We start from the raw sequence: 23613 nt of genomic DNA, 5'->3' as shown, positions 1-23613 counted from the left end.
AGTTATAATAATTATATTAATATTAGTTATTTGTAGTTGTAGTAGTAGCACAGATTTTATAAATATTTATATAATTTGTATTAAAATAAATATTCTACCAAATAATTGGCTAATCGTTTTTATTTTTGTTTGCATGCAGCTGGCGGGTACATAAATTAATATAAGTATTTATCTAGCCTACGTTGTGTAACCACAAGTATTATGTAAAATAACTATAGAATATAAATATTTTGAACAAATATATGCAGTTTATTTTTATGTGCCAAACACTTTCTCGCGTAAAAATGTAAATGCAAAAACCTTTTTTGGCTTTCAGGGGGTATCACGGCACGTTTGTGCGCATTCTTAATTGATTTCAGGAGGGTGTTACTTATGTGTTGAGGAAGCATAAGAGAGTGAGGAGGAGGAGGAGGAGGAGAGGGACTGGAGAGGGTTGCATTGCATGAAGATCCGATGAAAGATAGCAGGATATTGCAATAAGAGGGCAAGAGAGAGGGGTGGGGGCTGAATGACGCTGAGTCGGGGCTATTGATCTCTCCCTCCCCTCTGTATGGGGTCAGTAGTTTGATCAGAGCGCGCGCAGGATCACACAGAAGAGCCACACACGCGCTTTTGTAAAATGAAGCGGTGCGTATAGAGCCATCCAACAGGACACTCGTCACCAATCCGATCCCGTCTGTTTCTAACCTGATGACAGGAAATAATAAGATTATCCAGCAGGACAGGAGAGCGACACGTTATATCTCGGGAGAAAAGTAACTGGTGTGGATTGAAAGATGATGGTGCGCTCGAGATCAACGGATCTGACCATGAATCCGTTCAGAATCTCCGTGCTGATGATGTTCCTCTTCGCATCTGTTCATATCTCGTGCCCATCGCAGTTCCCCAGTCCGCTCATGTAAGTACATTAACGTTGCTGTCTGTGCAGAAGAGCGTCACCGCGTTTCAACTGTTGATTAAAATGCATTTTTTTTCTTTCTTTCATTCAGCCTCTGTGTATCTGTTCGGATGTGCGTAAGTGTAATTGTAAGTTTTTGTGAGTGTGTAAATCGTGCTGGATGCACAATACACAAACTGTTTATTTACTGGTGAACAGTTTAACTTAAATTTAACCCACCGTGTGCAATATGTATACTTTATTTAGTTTAGTTTTTAATAGTATTTTTATAAACAATATTTGTCGACGCCTGCATGCCCAAATAATGGTCAATAACGTCTAAACGCTGAAACGCAAATGTAAACTTATAGAAAATACATACATTTTGTTGGTTGTTGTGTTAACAGGTAATGTTGTTTAATATACATCAGACAAATTCACAATGGATATTATGATTTATGTTGACTGACTGGGGGGAGGAGTTATCAAGTCATGGAATAATCCACTCGAAAATGGCAATTCTGCCATTATTCACTCGCCTTCAGGTTGCTCCAAGCCTGTGTGACCTGTGGAAAAAAAAATGTTCCACGTAAGTCTCTTGCATACAATGAGTGCTGATAATCACAACTGTTAATATTTAAACAAAAGAACCAAAAACACCATAAAAGTGTTCCATGTGACTCCTGAGCTATATCCCAAGTCTTCTGATTATGATATTTTCCTCTAGTGTTCTTGAGAACCTGTGTGACTGAATCAGTAAGTCGGAGTTGAACTATGATTCGTAAAAGAATCAGTACAATCTGTGAACTGGTTTAACCGCTTGAAAAGAACAGGCTCAAAACGAGTGATTCGTTCACTGCTCCAGTTCTTGAAATCGAATCACTGACTCAGTGATCTGTTCCCAGTGGTTCTCCAGCTAACCGCTCTCTTTTAGATAATTGGTGAATAATGATATGATCTGTTAATCTCGTTAATGTATTGTGTAAATGTGTTTAACTTTGTATTGGCACTAATCCTAAAGGTTAAAGCTTTTACATCATGTGGTTTCCATTTCACTTTCACCTTATGTAATCTTTTCCCATGATTTAAGATGTTTCACTTTACAAATATCATTTAGCACTTGATATTAAACTGAGTCGTTATTACCTTGCTAAAGATCTCCAGAATATTTGCCCCAGTGTTACTTGAAGCTCAGTATTGCTTCAGATAATGTAATATTCAACAGAAGTGCATTGTTACCATGCATGGCAAACAAATGATTGTGTTTGTGAGAGACAGTTGTGACCTGACAGATGGTTAAGCACTTTTCTGTTTTGAGCTGGAAAGTCTTTTGTTAACCTGATAGTCTGACTAGCAGACATGTATCTTGTGAGAAAAGTAAGTTTAAAACTGTTGTGGATCAGTAAACGTTTGTGAATTCACACAGAAGGTCCATTCTTCAGCTTAGTATGTTGATGTATTCCTGTTATTGTCTGCACTGCTGCTTAAACCTATACGTGATGGTTTCACCAGGTGGTTGTGACAGCAGAACAAGAGAATTGTCAGTATGTTCCATGCTATACAGTCTTAACATGCCACATATTTTTACATGCTTTTATAAATCTATAAACCGTCATTTCTGAATGCAGTAATAGACAGAATTTGTGTATTTTTATGTTGTGACTGTGGTCTTGCATTGTGTTTTATTGCATGGTGTGAAGAGCATTAATGCAATGCTCTAATATACCGATTTACAAGCAAAGAAGCTGGACCTGATTTGACCACCTGTTTGTTCTGCATTAGAACATACATTCAGGATAAAGAAACCTCTTGGGTGGCCTGAACTGATGTAGATCGGTACATTTGTAATGGCCGTAAAAACCAGGGTGTAATTGTTCTGCATAACAAGTGGTTTTGTTAAATGGGCTCTTCCGGTAGATTTCTGAGAATTTACGTCAATAATACATTGCTTTAAAATAATGAAAAAGAATTACACGCCTTTGTGTTATTTTCAGGTCTTGAAAAGGTTACAGCGGAATAGTACAGTGTGAATTAAAATACAGGGGAAAAACTAAAAGGAACAGTTCATCTAATAAAAAATGTAAAAAAAAAAAAAAAAACACTTAAATTTTACTCACTCTCAGGCCAACCAATATGTAGATAAGTTTGTTTCTTCATCAGAAAAGATTTGGAGAAATGTAGCATTACATCACTTGCTCACCCACGGATCCTCTGCAGTGAATGGGTGCCGTCAGAATGAGAATCCAAACAGCTGATAAAAACATCACAACAATCCAGAAGTAATCCACATGACTCCAGTCCATCAATTAACATCTTGTGAAGTCAAAAGCAATTATTGTTTCTGGCTAAAATGTGAGTCCTCTATCCATAATATTGCTTTCTCCAGTAAATAGTCATCTTGTCTGAATCAGGAGAGAAGTTTGCAGAAATCAAGCACCGCTTACAAGTAAAAATAGTCCAAAACAGCACTAAACAAATATGTCAGTGGATTTTGATGTGAGAGGACAACAGTTAAAACATCCTAATGATGGATTTGTTTACTACAAACGTGCCTTTTTACTTCACAAGATGTTAATTGATGGACTGGAGTGGTGTGGATTACTTGTTGATGATTGTGATGTTTTCATCAGCTGTTTAGACTCATTCTGATGGCACCCATTCACTGCAGAGGTGAGCAAGTGATGTAAAACTAAATTTCCCCAAATCTGTTCTGAAGAAACCAACTCATGTACATCTTGGATGGCCTGAGGGTGAAATCTATTTGTATATGCATATATTTACAAAAACGTTTTGTGTTTTTGGATTAATTCTTTAATACTTTTAGATTAATACTTTTTCATTGTTTACAGCTCAGTGCATTTTTGCATGCTACAATTATTTTTTTCTGTCTGTTCTTGAATGTACAGCAGTCCATTACTGTATGAGAGGGAAAAAAGGTACATCAAGACAAAAGAAAAAACAAACAAACAAATAAAACACTTTTGGCTTCCCTTCCCATCTGTGCTTCAGACTTGTAAAGGAAGTGAGAGTACTCAATAACTAATCCACTCAGTTTGGAGTGACATAAGCCACACTGCTCCTCTGGATTCTTTCAATTGCTAGTATTAGTGCAGAAACAGGCTTTTTCGAGAGGGAACTGAGGGAGAATTCCCACAGAGAGATGACGCAGGTGATCACTGTTACTGTGTCCTCCTGACAGCCAGAGACACCTGTCCCTCGGCCCCACACTGGTCCACTTACTGACACAGGGACGCCACTCTCCTGTGGAGAGGACAAAATATATGTTATGCTGTAATAAGCAGTATATTTAGAAGCACACAAATGCATATGTTATAAAAGACATACGGCATCTTAAGGAATAGTTTGTCCAAAAAGGAACATTCTATTATTTACTCAGCCTCATTTCATTAGTTGTGAAATGTTTTTATTTTATTTGTTTTTATTTTTAGTAGTATTTATAATAGAAGCTTTGCAGACAAGCAGGTCAAAATCGGCATATTAGAATAATTTCTGAAGTCTGTGACTTTGAATATTTGAGTATTCATCACAGGAATAAATTACATTTTAAAATATATTAAATAGAAAACAGCTTTTTAAATTTTAAATAGTCATAATATTTCACAATATTGCTGTTTTGTTGTATTTTTGATCAAATAATTGCAGCCTTAAGTGAGCATAAGATACTTCTTTCAAAATTTCTTATTGACCTGAAACTTTTGAATATGTTACATTTAAGATATATATTTTTAGTTAATATATTCCCTGAGAACTAAATAAGAAGGATAACAGGATATGTCAAAGCGTTCAAGTTTAGCGGCATTAGAGCTTTGTTTTATGTGCCCTAACTGACCCAAGTCTGACTGGTACTGGTGCCCTCTTAAAAAATAGGTGCGTGGTTCACTGGTCTAGAATCTTTCATTGTTCCTAGCAGCAACTGTATAGTGTAAGTTTAGACATAAGTTCTTTAAAAATAAAAAAGCTTAGAGTCACAGTTCTGTTCCCCTGTCAGATGAGCGCTAATCCTCAGCCTGTAAAGGGATTAAATAGCTTATTATAGAGGAGCGCAGGGAAATCTCTGAATGGACCTTAGAAATGGAAGTGAATGCAAGCACACATTCGCTAAAATAAACTCATTATGATCACAGACAAATTACCTTTTCAGCAGAATTCATATAAAGAACTGTGGCTGTTTCCTTTGACTAGACATTTTATCTAACCTACTGTTCTAGATCGATATATCGTTTAATTCAAGATAATGCTGTTAGATGTTCCTTGAAAGATACATGAACAATTAGATAACACTTTACTTGAGGCCGTTATGTGTAATACATTATAAAAGTATTCTTATTGCATTAATGCCTTAAAATGCACCACTGTGTGTTCTCACGAATAACTGCAACATCATGGCTATACCTTTAAAGAGACAAACAACCAATTTTATGCATAGCAAGAAACATGCAAGTACTCTAATATAATTGAACTGAAATTATAATTAAGCTTAAAAATACCTAAAGCATTTAGCTTTAGTATAGATACTTCTCTTAGTATAGATACTTCTATTATGCATTTTACATCAGGTTTCAAGTTAAAGGAATAGTTACTCAAAAATAAAAATTTACTCCATCCAAAATATAGCTAAGTTTGTTTCCTTGTTGAAACAGATTTGGATAAATGTAGCATTACATCACTTGCTCAACAATGGATCATCTGCAGTGAATGGGTGCCGTCAGAATGAGAGTCCAAACAGCTGATAAAAACATCACAGTAATCCACAAGTAATCCAGACCCCTCCAGACCATCAATTAACATCTTGTAAAGCAGAAAGTTGTTTGTTTGTAAAAGACAAATCCATCATTAAGATGTTTTTAACATGCATACTGATAAAATTAGAGTTCTCTTACCATAATATTGCTTTCTCCAATGAAAACTCCAATGACATCTAGTCTGAATCGGGAGAGAAATAAGCACAGATCAAGCACACTTTACAAGTGAAAACAGTCCAAAACAGTTCTAAAGAAATATGTTGTGGATTTTGAAGTGAAAGGACAACATAGGGATGGACTTTCTCACTTCAAGAAAGTGTTATTATAGATTATGGATATATTTTGACCAGAAGTGACAGTTTAAAGTTAAAGCTCTGTAATGATGGATTTGCTTTTTACAGCTTCAGAAGACATTAGCTGATGGAGATTACTTGTACATTAGCTGATGGAGATAGTCGTGTAGATTACTTGTGGATTATTGCGATGTTTTTATCAGCTGTTTGGACTCTCATACTCCCATGACGGCACCCATTCACTGCAGAGGATCCATTGGTGAGCAAATAATGCAATGCTAAATTTATCCTAAACGTTTCCGATGAACATGCAAACTTATCTACATCTTGGCTGGCCTTAGGGTGAGTACATTTTCAGCAAAATTACATTTTTGTGTGAAATATTCCCTATGTTAGACATTTAGACTTGGGTGAATTAGTGAAGCATGGCGCTTGTGAGAAATTTGCATTTCTTCTGCTATAAAAACTGGCAACATGTGGTTGTAAGTTTACTAGGTAGTGTGCAACATCCTGTGAGCCAGCCAAAGCTGTGAGTGAAGGAGGTCTGACTGGTAATGGCTTATTTACAGGGTGTTTTAAAGAGTGTGGGACTTTACATTGCTGGAGGCAACTTCTTGCAAACAGGATATTTTGACTTGGCAGACTTAGTTTAAAAAAGTGCTGCTGTAACCATATCTGTCCATAGCCGCTGCTCCTTAGAAAGCACCTCATCCAGCAGATTGTCTCATTGCAGCCTACATCTGTGCTTCTGTTTTTCCATCCCCTGAGGAAAAAGGTCCATGACAGAACAATAGAATAAGCGCTAGAGGAGAGGAATGGAGGAGCCTATATTAAATTCAGAATTCTTTGCAGCCTATCTATCTTTTTTCACTTCCCTTTTCAAATTCGGTTCTGACCCCGATACAGAGAGCACCGGAGGGTTCTATTATACTAGTACTGACGGTTTGGGTTCACGAATTAAACTTGGATGGCTGCTGTGGATATGTGTGCTTTTGTTCTTCTGGGAAAGAGAGTAAGACCTTGGCCTCCTCTGGTACCACAAAACCACTGAACATTTGCTAGTCAGCTTCTTTTATGCAGACAGCAGTCTTTTGTTCCCTCACAAAAATAATACACGAGAGGGCAGAATGCTTTACAGAATATTTCTTTGCAGCATAAGTGAGTGAGAGTGACTGAGAATGTTTAATAAGTAAAGATAAAAAATGATTTAATATACACTGCATAATGTTTTTCTGAAAAAGGCTGACTAAGGCTGCAGTTATTCTGTCAAAAATACAGAAAAAACAGTAATGCACTTGAAATATTATTACAATTTAAAATAACTGTATTCTATTTAAATATATATATATATATATATATATATATATATATATATATATATATATATATATATATATATATATATATATAATTAACTTTTAAAATGTCCTCAAAAATACAAATAAAATTTAATTAAATTAAACAAATAAATACATAAATCTTGCTCACCACATACTTTTGAATATTTTATATTACGTTAAAATATAAAATGAATATTAAATAAAAACAATTTAGTGTTTCAAATAGGATTGTAATTCATAAATACATTTCTTCAAGAGATGATACTTGTAGTTCTCTGATGGACTTCACACTTCACAAACACCTCCTGAATTTCTCATCATGGTTTGGGTAATTTTAGATCTGTGATCACAGAGGCCATGAAAGACATGTGACTTCATCCTGATGTCCATGAATTCACTCTCTATCTTGCAGTGTATATAGGCACATCATGGAACATAATAAAGAAAGAGAGTTTCCATTCAAATGTGTTTGTACAGTAGTATTAATTATTCATGTTAACTGGATGTTATATAACCATGCGGAGCAGTCACTGGAACCAGTAACTGCCCAAAAGTTTTATGTAGAGCAGATACACAACCATTTACAGTTTACAAGACTAACAGTTGTCAAGAGGAATTGTAGGTTGAAATATAAATATAAGTACTTACAGATTTAAGGGAATGCAGGTTTTGCAGTATGCATTTTTTTGTACCCTTTTTGCTTTTATTTTGAAGTTCTTGCAAAATGTTCTCATTTTGCATATGTTTTCTGATTGTTTCCATTTTCATATTTTCCTCGTGTTTTCCTGTCCTCCATCTGCTATGTTTGATATGTCCAAGTTTATTGAGCATTTCTCTGCTTTGACTTGCTTGATCAATTTTAGTATCACGTCTTGGAATCTTGATCAAATAAATGAGCGATTTGTGTAGTTTAAACAATCAGGTAAGGTCACACAATCTTCACAGTAAGCATAACACTTATAAAACCACAACAAGTGATCCCTAAAGCCATTTCTGATGGAAACTCATTTTTAAGCGTTTTGTGTTTGCTCTGAAGGACAGGTTTTTTGTACATTCACCAGGTTATTCATCTTGAGTAGGCTACTTGTTTGCAGTGTGCTAACTGACTATTTAGTTGTTTGTAACTGCTTCGTGCTATTTTTAAAACGTACATTTGAAAAGCACCTGTCATGAGATCACATTTGCTGTAACTTTTCCATACTGCAAATTGCTTTCAATGTGACTCACGTATGTAGCTCTCTTCAGTACTGTGGTTTAGTTACTTCATAAAGACTTGTATTATTTTCCCATCACATTTTCTGACTCCTCTAGGTATACACTTAGATTGCAACTGTATATTTAATATGAATGTTTGTGTTTGCAGGATAAAAGAATGGGTAGATCAGCTGCAGCAGGAGCTGGTTTCTCTAGCAGACACAGCCAGCGCTGGGAATAATCTAAGACAGGTCAGATGTCCAATAGCCTTCACACTTTACCACACACTCTCCTATACATCTTGATGTATGTGTATTTTAATGTCTATTCACCCCAACAAATCATGAGTGAGAGTAATGCCTGCTTAATTATCAAAACAGTCATTACCGGTGAACCATCATCTCGTTACTTCATTACCAGAGCCCCTAATGAGTATCTTTTTCTCTCCGTTATGGCAGATCTTTATGGATAATCAGAATTATTTCACTGTGAAAACAAATAATGCGGCACAGCTTGTGGAAACAGCGGCACGGAATATAGAAAATTTTTTGAAGAAGCGAGCCACAGCTCTAGAGGTAAAACCATCCTGCTTTATTTATTTATTGTTGCATAAGCACCAAATGATATACAGAACACATGTAAATGTGTTAACATATAGAACATTTAAAAAGTGTATCATATAATGCATACTATGATTCATAATACACAACAGAATATAAAATATTCATCTCTCTCAAACACACATACACATATATAAAATGTAATAATAATTTATGATTGAATAGGATTAATAGTTTGTGTATTTATGGGTAAAAGATGAGATGTCCCATTTTGGTGTCCATATGAAATTACATATATAAAAGTGATTTTATATCAATACAAAGCATATTGAATGCAAGTGAAGAGTCTTCTTTAATGTTTCAGATTCAGCATAATATTTACTTAAAATACTTATTGAAATAAATAAAATAAAAAGTGATCACAATAAATTATTATTGCGAATGATTGAAAATATGTTCTAAATATAAATATAATTTTTTTCTGTATTTTGTTATGTGAACTATAACTGCATTGACATTTTATTTTTTTTAATTTTTTTTTTAATGGTAAAAATGAATGATCATTATTTTATGCTCAGAAAAAATAAAATTAAACAACACATATTCTAATGTATGAAATTTTTTTTTTTTTAAAGCCGTAATAAAGTTTGTTTTGTTGCTGAATTGTTTATATATATATATATATATATATATATATATATATATATATATATATATATATATATATTATATACCCATATGTAAAATACTGAATTTTTTATATATATTCAAACAGATAGTTTGCTGTAATTTGTAAACCATGATGCAATCAAGAGCCAGTGGTCGCAGGTGTAATTTTAGGAAGCTTGTTGAGTTTCAAAATAAAATTGCATCTACCCTCATGTGTGTTCGTACTGACCTGCATCAGATCTAAGCATCATGTGTGTCTGTGCACACGCCAGCTGGCATATCCTTTGGACGCCGCAGCCACAGAAAGATGCATGCCAGCAGGTTATAATTGTTATCAGCCTTTGAAAGATTCTGGGTGTCTGCGCCGGCTGCAGATGTTGTCGGGCTTTCCCTGGTTCACTGATGCCAGTCTGCAGACCTGGAGGGGGTTTGGCATGGCTGCTGTGTTTATGTGTGTGGGGTTTGTCTATCCTTTGGTCCATTAGCATGCAGAGGAAGTCTCAGTAGTGGTCAAGGCTGTCGGGCGATGATTGTATTAGTTTGTGTGAATAATGTTGTTGTCTTTGCAGAGAGGCTGGAGAGGGAGAGGGATGTCTGGACTGGTCCTTCTCAGCCCATTACTCAGGTGTTCTCTCGTCTTTTAGTGACAGACAGACAGGCCTTTGGGAATTTCCTCACTCTTTTACTCACATCTGTCTCAATAAGACACTTGTGCTCTTGTTTTTCATCCCCCGGCTCTCGGCCTCCCCAGAACATTGACTTAAATGTTTCACTAGGATAGATTTAATCTTTTTTTACCTTACAATTTGTCACACTATTGCCTTGTGTATACGGACAGGAAGATTAGAGCAGGCGGATGGAGTGATGGTTTCATTTGAAGTTTTGCAAGACTGGATATTGATTCTTTTTCTTGGAAATGCCATAAGGAAGTCATTTACTAAGACACTAATGAGGAGATGTTTTGCTACTGTATTAAGCTGCGTATGAGGGCTGTTGGTGTAAACAGTATTGATTGCTTTTATTTATATTTTTACTTCTTTTTTGTGGTGTCATTAAGGCAAAGGGTGAGTATTAAACTTTGGCATGTAACTCACCCTGTGTTGTTCGTGTTTCGGAAATGAAAAAAAAAACCTTATAGAACAGTGTTATTTTACTATTATTTGGATTATACTTTTATTAATATTCTGAATTAGCTTTTTATTTTTCAGTTTTAATTTGAATGTCATTTATTAATTTTATGTGCTTTAAAAAATACTACTTAGGTATAATCAATTATTTTTTTTTAGTTCAGTTTTAGTTACTTATTGCCAGTTTGTAATTTTAGTGATTCAGCTTAAACCTATATTAGCTCAAAACAACTTCTAATTTGATTTAGTTTAGTTTAAAGGGGTCATATGATGCGATTTCATGTTTTCCTTTGCTGTTTATGCATACAGAAGATCCGTAAAGTTGCAAAGATTAAAGACTCAAACCCAAAGAGATATTCCTTATAAAAGTGAACGCTCATCCACAGCCTTCTAAAACGCCTCGTTCAAATGCCCCCACATATCTACACAACTGTAACTTTGATTCTCGCTGTAGTATTGTTGCCGCGGCCGCCATATCGTGGAGATGCTGTGTGTTTCTCTACGAAAGCCAAACTCATTTGTTTGGCCTTCCAAACGAGGACACAACTAGAAATCAGTGGTTAAGATTTATTTACAAAACTGTTCCAGAACAGTATAACCCAAATATTCGATTGAATATTTTATGGAGGAAAGTTTCCTGAACCTGGTAAGTGGCGTAACGTTTCCATCATACGCTTGAAGTATTCAGCCAATCACAAAGCACTAGATAGCTGGCCAATCAGCGCACACTGTGCTTTTCAGAAAAATTATGAGCTTTGTAAAAATCGACGCGTTTCAGAAAGGCGGGGCATAGAGGAGCAACAATAATGTACGGCAATTTGGAAAAGAATGTGTTTTCATGTATAAACACATTGCATTACACCAAATATACAAAATAATGTTGTTTTCTTAGCAACATCATATGACCTCTTTAATTTAGTTTTTTAATCTAATATTTTTATTTTATTTCAGATTGATTTAATTTAACAAGAAAATACTTTTTATTAGTTTTATTAGTTTTATTAGTTAACTATAATAACCATACCATAGGTTTACACTAAAAGAGGGTTCGGAGATAAGAAATCTTGTTTTTTTTTTTTTTTCTCCCCTTGACTGTAGAATGTTTTGCATTGGAAATGTAACTGACAGTGATGACTTTATTATATTTTGCGTACTGAATTGTGATAAGTCTTTTGCATTCATTTGCATAGATGCAATTTTTTTCTTTTGCATCTATTTAACCTTCTACTCGCCCTTACACTACGAAGATGGTGTTAGGCTCTGTGCTGATTCTCATGCACAGCTGACAAGATTTTGAGCTCTGATTAGGCTTTTCGTTAACAGAACTAAAGCTTAGAATCTAATCTTGGCTAAAACTTTAACACCATTCATTCTCTTCTTCCCAGCCACTGCTATTTCTTTTAAATGCAAATCAATTTTTTTCACACATTCCTTTCCCGTTTGTTTTTGTGATTGAAAATTTTAATCGCAGGCATAGCTTCCTCCCGTCAGCTGACTAAATAAAGGACTACTTTAGCATCTGTCTTTCAGTTTTTCTCAGCCCCTGCACCATTCTGAAAACACACACAAACCCTCAGCCTTCTCAGCTTCAACTTCTGTGATCTGCTTTGATAATGCAGATGAAACACTGCGCGGCTTGGTTTCAAGCTTGGGAACGGATGTTTGTGTGTCACATGTGGTCTATGGCTCTTTTCCTCATTATGGTGTGTTTTTAATCAACACAGGTCAACAGCCACTAGAGCTAGTTGTGCAGCTCGTAAATAAGCCGCAGCCTCTCACATGTGTTGTGTTGTGTTGTGTTGAGTGTATTTGTTAGGTATGTGACTGTTTACCAGGAGCGAGCTTTGGCTTTTCCTGGTGTGTGGAGAGGTGGAAATCATAGCTGTAGTTAATATCTGTGCATTTGTCTTTTTCATAACAATAATAACAACAACAACAAATTATTATTAGTAAGACGTTGTATTATTTTTGAATTTATAATAATTTAAAAAGATTTATGATTATTATTTAATTTTAAATTATTCTATATCAAAAGTAATACAATGTTGATTAATCTAATACAAAATGTATTATTCTTATTATTCTTATTATTTGTTATATTAATGCAAATTATTTTGAATGTATATTAATATTATTATTAAAAAAACACTACAAAATTACAACAATAATAATACATTCATATGATTAATATTCTTCTTCTTATTATTATTATTATCATTTTTAATTATTCAGAATTTATATTAATATTATTATTAAACATACACTATTAATTTTCATTTAGAACTATTTAAAATGCCATAATAATAATAATAATAATAATAATAATAATAATACATTATTATTATTATTATTATTATTATTATTATTATTAACAAATAATAATATACTCAGCTTTGAAATACTGTGTTAATTTTCATTTAGAATAATTTAAAATTACAATAACAATAATAATAACACTAACAACATTTTTTTTCACAAATAATTTTTCACTATAGATAAAACATAATATAATGCAAAAAAACAACAACATTGTTTTAAATTAGAAAATTGCAAAAATGAATCATTTTCACTAGTGGTGTCACATATTTGAAATCCTAAGACAGGGATCAAAGCCAGGTTACAACCATCATCATTTTCAGCTGTGACTGTATTTGTATGTGTGCGTGCAGGGGGGTAAGTTGATCGATCCCGAGGCTTGGTTGTCTGAGACATGTCCGGTCTCAGCCCTGTGTTTGATCCTGTCTGCTTTGACATGCATTATTAAACAGCCCTCTCCTCCCCTTGATCAGCACCATATCTGAGATAACCAGCCTCCAGCCGGCTACACTCATCCTGGGACATGTTGGTGCTCAGCAGGTCGCACTCTTAAGTGGCCGTACTGAGCCGCAGGGTCCTGTCGCATGCTGGGCTCAGGAAGGGTCCTCTCCACCTTCTGTACATCCCATAATTCCCATGACTTCAAATTATTTCGGATGCATTACTGAGACCAGACGCCCCATCATATGTTATTGTTTGCCACTCGCGCCCACAGTTCAACTTTTCCCAGCTACTGAAATGTTTACTGCCTAATTAAAAGGCATTTCTTCCATCTGTGGGATGACGTTTTTTTGGTTGCTTAATTATCTTCTCTAGACTGTACATATTTGTCTGTTCGGTCCAGCTAAGTAGATAGTGAAATGTTTACCGCCTAATTGACTTACATTTCCCAAATCTGTAGTGGGGGCTGTTCCGATTTTCACAGTTCTGTCCATATTTTCCTGTTAACAGATCTCAGAGGAGACAATGCTGAATATCATACTGAGACCAAGCAGAATTACTGCGGAAATTATTGCTTCTAGGCATGGCACTCCAGTAAATATGCGTTTTGTTATGCAGTGGAAGTTGTAATTTTTCACCTAATTGTTATCTACAGAAAATCATAGTGAATAATTCACCCCCCTTCATATTCCTATTAATAATAGATGTGAGCCGTTTGTTTGAGAATAGATCATTGTTATCCCTGTGCAATAGGAGAGGTTTGTGAGAGGGAGATGGATAGCTAGATCAGAGAATTATCTCATAGAATCATTCAGTGTTCAGCTGTTTTATAATGATTTGTTTGAAGTTTAATTCCACCCTTTTACTAGTAGAAGGAGCATGATGTTGTAAGAAAAAGTAACAGGCTGAAACGGGAGCTGATATGTGGATGCATCTCTTAAAAACAATTATTTCACCCTAAATTAAAAAGAAGGCTCCCCCTCCAAAAGGAAAAACGTGTAAATATGTTTATATGTATACAGTACATACATGTATAATGCACAATCAAAAGCAAAAGTTAAATATATCTATACATAATAAAAAAGATTAGTATATTCAGTATATATATATATATATATATATATATATATATATATATATGATATATATATATATATATATATATAAAATATCATATTTTGTTGTAGTGCGAAATACCAATATTTAATAATTTTTGCAAATGACAATAATAAGAATGACTTTTTGTTGTATTACGGCAATATCAATGGTGGTATGTTATTCTTTTTTTCCACAAAATATCATAGAAAATCTTGATAGATGGCATTTTCCCAGACAAAATATCTTTCTTTTTTGGTGAAATATGACCCCGGTTAATGAATCATACTCAGTTCTTGACCCGTTTAATCTTATTGAGATTATTACAGTGCCAGCGGTGACATCTAAGCTATACTGCCTTTGTCCTCCAGTTATTGTGTTGGTGTTTATTAAGTCTGGCTGTGTTATTTCTTTTTGATAATGAGTGCTGGGTGTGGATCTTCTCAAAAACTGAATTATTAATGTATTTTTGTGTGTGACTGTTTGAGCCATGTGAAAAGTAATAAAGAACTGAATTATTTATATTAAGTCAACATCATATGTGTATGTGGGAGAGAGTTGTACACGTAGGATTGAAGAGAGTAATTAGTCATGTTTGGCTTTGGGCAAAGCTATTGTCTCTTTACATTCTATCTTCCTTCCTTACGGTCTTCGTTTGACACTTGAAATGATTTCTCTGTCCCGTGTGCATACATCCCAGACTGCCTGTTCTCTGTCAGATCATTAAACACAGCTAAAGTGTGATCCTTCTGACACCATCTCAAATTGGGATCCCTCACCTCCGGGCGAAATATGTCCTTTTATATAGACAAATGGCATGAAGTCCACCCAAGAGGAGACTTTTATTGCTCAAAGGTTGCTCTTTCTGCTCGGAAGTTTTAACGTCAGCATGAAATCAAAACTGAAGTTTTTTTTTTTTTTTTGCTTTCTTGATACATGTTCCTGGTGCATAATTCAACAGGGTGCATTCTAAATGAACAAAAATATTGTTTTTTGTGATCTTTATCAAAGTAATATTTTGCTCTGCCCCTGTTCAGCTGACATAACCTACTGGATAATGTTAACGCAAGAACACTAGAAACTTTGCTATTGGAATACTCCCATATTCAGTGAGAAAAACAAAAGTAGGGAAAAACTTGCTTTTGAAGTTGATAGGATGGTGAAAATTGGAAGTGACATGGGTTGCAAATGCTATTTCATGTTGATCATTCTCGAATACACTACCGTTCAAATGTTTGGGGTCAGTAAGTTTTTTATGTGACGGCTGGTAAAAGAGGAGGAAGCAATTGCAGGCAATCAGAAGAAGTTATTGATATCAGAGTCCAGAATGTAGGCAATGGAAACGAAGGTCTACGGTGGCGTGAGAAGAGCTGGATGGTGAAGTCGCAGGTGAAGGTGAAGACGGTCAATGGATGAAACCAGGAACAGACCGGAACACTGACACGAAGACGACAACACGAATATAATCCAGCACACGAACACGGAAGACGGTAAACCAACTAAGCAGTGGAAACATGAATGAGGATCTGACAACAGACAGAGAGATGGGTGAGTATATGTAGCTGAGTGGAGATGAGGAACAGCTGGAGCGAGACAATCAACACACAGGTGACAACAATCAACCAAACGAGCACATGGAGACTACGTGAGTACAACAACAAACACAAAACATGACACGGAGGAAACAATGGATTTCCTACCGTGACAGTACCCCCTCCCCTAGGACGTCACCTGACGTTCCCAGCCTGCTTTACCTGTAGATTGTAATCATCAATAAGGCGGTGATCCAGTATGTCCCGAGCAGGAACCCACCTTCTCTCCTCCGGACCGTAACCTTCCCAATCCACCAAGTACTGAAATCCGCGTCCCCTCCGTCTAGAGTCCAGAATACGATTAACCAAATATGTGGTTTCCCCATTAACGATACGAGGCGGGGGGGGAACCGGGGCAGGCGGGTTAAGACGGGAAAAAAATCACCGGTTTAATTTTGGACACATGGAACACGGGATGAACCCTCCTGTACGCCGGAGGAAGGCTAAGACGCACTGTTACCGGATTAATGATTTTGGTAACAGAAAACGGGCCAATAAATTTGGGAGCAAGCTTATTCGAAACGGAACGCATCTGAATATTCTGGGTTGAAAGCCACACTCTTTGACCGACGACGTAACGGGGAGGCTTCGACCGGTGGCGATCGGCCTTAGCCTTGGTGCGCGACCTAGCCTGGAGCAGAGCTCTGCGAGCTCTGGTCCAGGTGCGGTGACACCTCTGGACTAGTGCGTGTGCGGAGGGGACCGAAACCTCGGATTCCGTACTGACAAAATTAGGTGGTTGGTACCCTAAACTACACTTAAATGGAGACATGCCCGTAGATGACACTGGTAAAGAATTGTGTGCGTACTCCACAATTGAGAGTTGCTGACACCAGGACGAAGGATTATTGGAAGCCAAACATCGCAAAACCCTTTCGACATCCTGATTGGCTCGCTCGCTTTGACCATTGCTCTGGGGATGGAACCCGGAAGAAAGACTAACAGTCGCTCCTAACAACTTACAAAATTCTCGCCAAAATTTGGACACAAATTGGGGACCCCTGTCAGAAACCACGTCTGTCGGAAGGCCATGTATACGGAAGACGTGGTCAATGACAGCTACCGCTGTTTCCTTGGCTGATGGTAATTTGGGCAAGGGAATAAAATGAGTCGCCTTCGAGAACCGGTCCACTACGGTTAAAATCACCGTATTGCCCTTAGAGGGCGGGATGGCGGTAATGAAATCTAGCGAAATGTGGGACCAGGGTCTCGAAGGGACAGACAGCGGTAAGAGTAACCCATCTGGAGGTCGATTGGAAGTCTTACCAATAGCGCAAAACTGAACAAGCCAAGACGAAGTCGTGGACGTCACGAGCCATACCAGGCCACCAAAATCGTTGCTTGATTAGAAACCTAGTTCTACTAACCCCTGGGTGACAAGCAACACTGGAACAATGACCCCACTGGAGAACGTCTGACCGTAACCCCTCCGGCACAAACAATCGGTTCGGTTGGGGGCAACGAGCCGGGGGCGTTACCCCTTCTAAGGCAGTCAACACCTTCGATTCGACCTCCCATCTGAGCGCGGAGATAATGATGGTCCCCGGTAAAATGGGCTCGGGAGTAGCAGTACGATCGGAACGCTCAAAAAGACGGGATAAAGCATCGGGTTTGATGTTTTTGGAACCCGGCCGGTAAGAAAGTGTAAAATCGAAATGACCGAAAAAACAATGCCCACCGAGCCTGCCTGGAGTTAAGTCTTTTGGCGGTTCTAATGTATTCGAGATTCTTATGGTCCGTCCATACAATGAAAGGTACACCCGACCCTTCAAGCCAGTGACGCCATTCTTCCAGTGCAAGTTTGACTGCCAACAACTCTCGATTGCCAATGTCATAATTAACCTCTGCAGGAGATAAACGGTGAGAATAATACGCGCACGGATGCACCTTTCCGTCTGAGGATGCGCGTTGGGACAACACTGCTCCTACCCCCACCTCTGACGCGTCGACCTCCACTATGAATTGACGTGAGCGATCCGGGGTGACGAGAATGGGAGCTGAAACAAAGCAGCTTTTCAGTTTGGCAAACGCAGCCTCGGCTGCGTTTGACCACCTGAACGTCAAACTAGGGGAGGTCAAGGCGGTCAGAGGAGCGGCTAGTTGGCTGAAATTGCGAATGAAACGCCGGTAAAAATTGGCGAACCCCAGAAATCTCGGCAGGGCCTTGCGAGACTCTGGGGATGGCCAATTTACCACAGCCAGCTAACCTTCTCAGGATCCATGCGAACACCCTCAGTCGAAATGATGTGTCCTAGAAAAGAAACAGACTGTGCATGAAAAACGCATTTCTCCGCCTTGACAAACAATCCATTCTCTAGCAACCGCAGAAGCACTCGTCGTACGTGTTGCACGTGTTCCTGGAGAGACGAAGAAAAAATCAATATGTCATCCAGGTAAACATATATGAACAGATCGACCATGTCTCGCAACACGTCATTAACGAGTGCTTGGAAGACTGCCGGCGAGTTCGTTAGCCCGAAAGGCATCACGCAGTACTCAAAATGGCCTCTAGGGGTGTTAAAGGCAGTCTTCCACTCATCCCCCTCCCTGATGCGGACCAAATGATAAGCATTACGTAAGTCCAATTTAGTGAAAACGGACGCTCCCTGCAACCTCTCAAAAGCTGAAGACATAAGCGGCAAAGGATAGGTATTCTTTACCGTTATGTTGTTCAGCCCTCGGTAGTCAATGCAAGGTCGCAAGGATCCGTCCTTCTTTCCCACAAAAAAGAACCCCGCCCCCGCTGGAGAAGAAGAAGGGCGGATGAACCCCGTTTGCTAGAGAAACTGGATATATATTTCTCCATGGCCGCCGTCTCTGGAATAGACAAAGAATATAACTTGCCCTTAGGCGGAGAAGTTCCTGGCAATAACTCTATCGCACAGTCATAGGGACGATGAGGAGGAAGAGAATCAGCCCGAGACTTACTGAACACCTCCTTCAGGTCGTGGTACTCCGCGGGCACGTTAGCCAAATCCACTGCTTCCCCCTGAAACACAGACTCAGAAACATTAACACCAGCAGACAAAAGACAAGACAAATGACACTCCTCGCTCCAGCTAACCACAGATCCGAGGCGCCAATTGATCCTGGGGTTGTGTTTCTGGAGCCAGGTGTGACCTAGAACAATGGGGGATTGAGGTGAGTCCGTGATGTAAAATGAAATCTCCTCCGTATGGTTGCCAGATGTGATGAGAGAAACCGGTACAGTGGTCTGTGTGATGACTGGCAGTCTGTGTCCGTTGAGTGCAAAAGGTGCAATGGGGTGTTTGAGGGAGGTGAGAGGAATGTTGAGTTTAGTAGCCAACTTACAGTCCATGAAACTACCCTCTGCCCAGAATCCAACAAAGCGTCATGATCGAGTGCGTGGGTGGACCACCGTAGACTCACCGGAAGGAGTGTCGATGTAGATGAGGTCTTCCTGGCAGAGATGCCCACCCGATAGTAGCCTCCGTTTTACTATCGGGCTTGGTCTTTTACCGGACAGCGCTGAATGTGATGTTCTTGGCTGCCGCAGTATAAACATAGTCCCAGGGATCTCCGCCTGATCCTCTCCTCCCGGGAGAGCCGAGCTCGCCCCACCTGCATGGGTTCAAGATCTCCCGGTGGGCTGACCGCAACCTCTGAGCGCTGACGCTGAGCCTCCGGTCTGGTCGCGAGAACTGCTCTCCCCCTCCGTCTGGCGGCTTGGTCGAGTCGGTTGTCTACTCTGATGGTGAGGTCGATCAGGCCATTGAGAGAAGTGGGGACCTCGACGGCGCGGATCTCCTGTTGGATGCGGTCAGCCAACCCATGCAGGAAGTGATCCCACTGCGCCTCTTCGTTCCACTTACACTCCGCCGCCAGGGTGCGGAACTCAATAGAATAGTCGGCTACGGACCTGTCTCCCTGACGTAGGTCCGTGAGAAGTCTAGCCGCCTCCCTCCCGGCGACGGAGCGGTCGAAGACCCGTCTCATCTCCTCCGAAAGGGCGTGGAACGAGGCACAGCAGCTGTCTTGGTTCTCCCACACCGCCGTCCCCCAGAGGGCAGCCCTCCCCGTCAGTAGTGACAAGACGAATGCCACCTTCATTTCCTCGGTGTGAAACGTGCGGGGCTGCAGGGCGAAGTGCAGAGAACAATGAGACAGAAAAGATCGACAAAACTTTGGCTCACCCCGCATATTTCTCAGGGATGGGGAGGCGTGGTTCGGACTGGGAAATCCCTCCGGAGACGATCGGCGGTGTGGGTGGTGTGGGAGGCGCAGCGGGTGGCGGTTGTTGTTGTCGTTGAGCCTGGAGAGCGAGCTCGGACACCTTCGTCACCATTGCTTGGAAAGCTCGACCCATCTCATCTATCGCCTTGTCTTGGCGATCCATGCGATCAACGGCTCTCTGCAAAAACTCCTCTAGATGAGATGGGGAGCGATCGCCTGCTGCTTCCATGATGGTCAGATCCTACTGTGACGGCTGGTAAAAGAGGAGGAAGCAATTGCAGGCAATCAGAAGAAGTTTATTGATATCAGAGTCCAGAATGTAGGCAATGGAAACGAAGGTCTACGGTGGCGTGAGAAGAGCTGGATGGTGAAGTCGCAGGTGAAGGTGAAGACGGTCAATGGATGAAACCAGGAACAGACCGGAACACTGACACGAAGACGACAACACGAATATAATCCAGCACACGAACACGGAAGACGGTAAACCAACTAAGCAGTGGAAACATGAATGAGGATCTGACAACAGACAGAGAGATGGGTGAGTATATGTAGCTGAGTGGAGATGAGGAACAGCTGGAGCGAGACAATCAACACACAGGTGACAACAATCAACCAAACGAGCACATGGAGACTACGTGAGCAAAACAACAAACACAAAACAACCTTATTATAACAAAATTATTATTAAAATATAAAAATTTTATGTTTTTTAAAACTAGAGTCTTATGTTTTCTACAACTGCAAAATACAGAAATATTATTACAATTTAAAATAACTGTTTTCTATTTTAATATATTTTAAAATGTGATTTTGTTCCTGTGATGGCAAAGCTGAATTTCCAGCATCGTTACTCCAGTCTTCAGTATCACATGATCCTTCAGAAATCATTCTATTATGCTGACTTCCTGCTCAAGAAACATTCAATTTTATTATTCTTTGAATAATAGCATTTATTTAAAATCTTTTGTAATTCTAAATGTTATAATGTTAAATTTATAATGCTTAGTTAAATGTTTACAATCAAATTTGCAATCAATTTAATGAATAAAAATATAAATGGTATTTTCTATTCCAGTAACTTTTTCTTTTAATGTTTCTTCTAAAATTTCTTTTAATAGACAGAACATGACATATTTGAGGGTATGTAAAAATAATGTTGGTATTAATAATTTCTGGATATTTGGATAATTGTTCTAGAAAAGTTCAAATTGAAATATTCAATATGACTTTTGATTGTTTACTTTTTAAATTGTGGATAAATTTGTTTGTGACATTGAAATATCCTCTCTGACATTTATTATTATTATTATTATTATTATTATTATTTTGTAGACTCAATTTGATCTAGTCTAATTGATGTTAGTCTAATTGGTTTCAAGAAGAAACAATAGAGTTATGAGATCTGATTTTTCTTGCTTAGGAGAGCTCAAGATGAGAAAATAACCATCGAACACTGCATATGTGTGCTCTCCAACATAAATCTGGATGTTTTCACACATATCTGCCAGACTGTGATATCGGTTATGTAATCTAACGTCTGTCAGACACCACTTATCTGGTGTCGTTGGCTCTATTTTCAGTGGCGTTATATACAGAAGTCGTATCGAGTCTCGTTTATTCGTGTTTCATCTTGTTATGTATGTGTGTGCGAGTGTGTGTGGGACATCAGCTTGCATCCTTGTGTGTGTGTGTTTGTGGCTTGTAATAAGTGTGCTTGATTACTGAATCTGTGTGTCTGGAGCAGATGCTGCCTTTCGTCCTCCTGTGAATATCCTCACATCAAACGGCAGCAGCCCAGAGGAACTTTCACTCGCATTACACACATGTAATCAACCGTCGGAGCCACACAACAGTTCTTTTCGAAGCACAGGCTGACATAGAACGTAGTCTTGAACAGCACAGGATGATATACTCAGCATAGTGTGACTTAAGGTGGCACAGCTCCGTGAAATGTAGAGGCAGATGGGGTTGTCTTGAAACGATCACGTTCTGATGTCTGTGCAAGAGACCAGCAGTTTCATATCAAAGCACGCTGTGTATCGAGGATTTTTAATAAGCCCAGACGGCTCAGTGACATCTGCGTTATATTTTGTTGGTTATTTTTCTTCATTCTCTAATGGAGTTGTTAATTCACAGCTCAGATTCCCATTTAATTGACATGTTATGAGGCTTGGAATGCTTATTTATGCTGTTTATGGAAGGAATGATGCCTGTATAAAGGATTTCAAACTGCTATCAATATGCAAACAGTGATTTAAAGATGGTGTGTGTGTGTGTGTGTGTGTGTGTGTGTTCCTATCCAATCTTAAAGGAACAGTTCATGCAAAAATTTATAATCATTTACTAACTCTCATGTTAAAAAAAGGAAACTGATAAGCCATGCTTTATAATGGGAGTGGATAGCTACCATAAACTCCAATTATAAGCATGGGTTATCCTGGATATTATTTCATATAACTCTGATTGTATTCGTCTGAAAGAAGAATGTCATATACAGCACACTTGGCTTGAGGGTGAGTAAATCATGGGGTAATTTTCATTTTTGGGTGAACTATAAAAACAAACTTACAAGAACTATACATTTGAAAAAATATATATAATTTTACTATATTTTTGATCAAATAAATGCAGTCTTGGTGAGACCTTAAAACATTAAACAAATCTTTGCCAACTTGATCTTTTGAACAGTTGCACATTGAGAATCAATTATGCAAATTAATGCAATTGAACTAAGACCAGTTGGAAGCTGGCAAGCACATAATGTCATTGTTGGGTAGATTCTAATTGTCTTTATGACAAAATGACTGTAAATATCCATTGTTTACTCTTTTCAGGCAGGTTAACCTATAGTATAAAATTACTTGCAGTAGTTGTCGCAGCACATAATATCAGGATGGGAGAAATTATATCGCAATTTATTTCTTAGTAAAAATCACACACTTCACTTTTAATGCTTGCTATTCAATTATTTAAATGATCCCACAGTAGCGATCATTGAATGGACTGTGTTATGCTGTATTGGGGTCACTTTGTCATGATTTGTCTGAGCTGTAATTATAGTGTTGTGTCTGAGTGAGAGTGAGAGTGTGTGTGTGTGGGTGGTCGTGTGTGTGGTGATTTGCAATCATGAGATAAATGAGTACACACTCACG

The 23613-nt window shown here is 38.3% G+C and overlaps 1 protein-coding gene across 1 annotated transcript in view; it reads left to right on the top strand.

Annotated features, from left to right (window-relative positions):
* The first annotated feature begins 410 nt into the window (after positions 1 to 410).
* Positions 411 to 23613, top strand: part of LOC109109723 (voltage-dependent calcium channel subunit alpha-2/delta-1-like) — a 91345-nt gene continuing 68142 nt past the window's right edge. Inside the window, exons 1-3 of the mRNA XM_042775829.1 lie at positions 411 to 898; positions 8637 to 8718; positions 8926 to 9042. Of these exons, the coding sequence (XP_042631763.1) occupies positions 777 to 898; positions 8637 to 8718; positions 8926 to 9042 (321 nt within the window). The 5' untranslated portion in view covers positions 411 to 776. The remainder of the gene's footprint in view (positions 899 to 8636; positions 8719 to 8925; positions 9043 to 23613) is intronic.

Source organism: Cyprinus carpio, chromosome A18 (assembly GCF_018340385.1).
Source record: "Cyprinus carpio isolate SPL01 chromosome A18, ASM1834038v1, whole genome shotgun sequence".
NCBI lineage: Eukaryota > Metazoa > Chordata > Actinopteri > Cypriniformes > Cyprinidae > Cyprinus > Cyprinus carpio.
The sequence above is the reverse complement of the archived record's forward strand: the minus strand, read 5'-3'. Positions and strand labels throughout refer to the sequence as shown.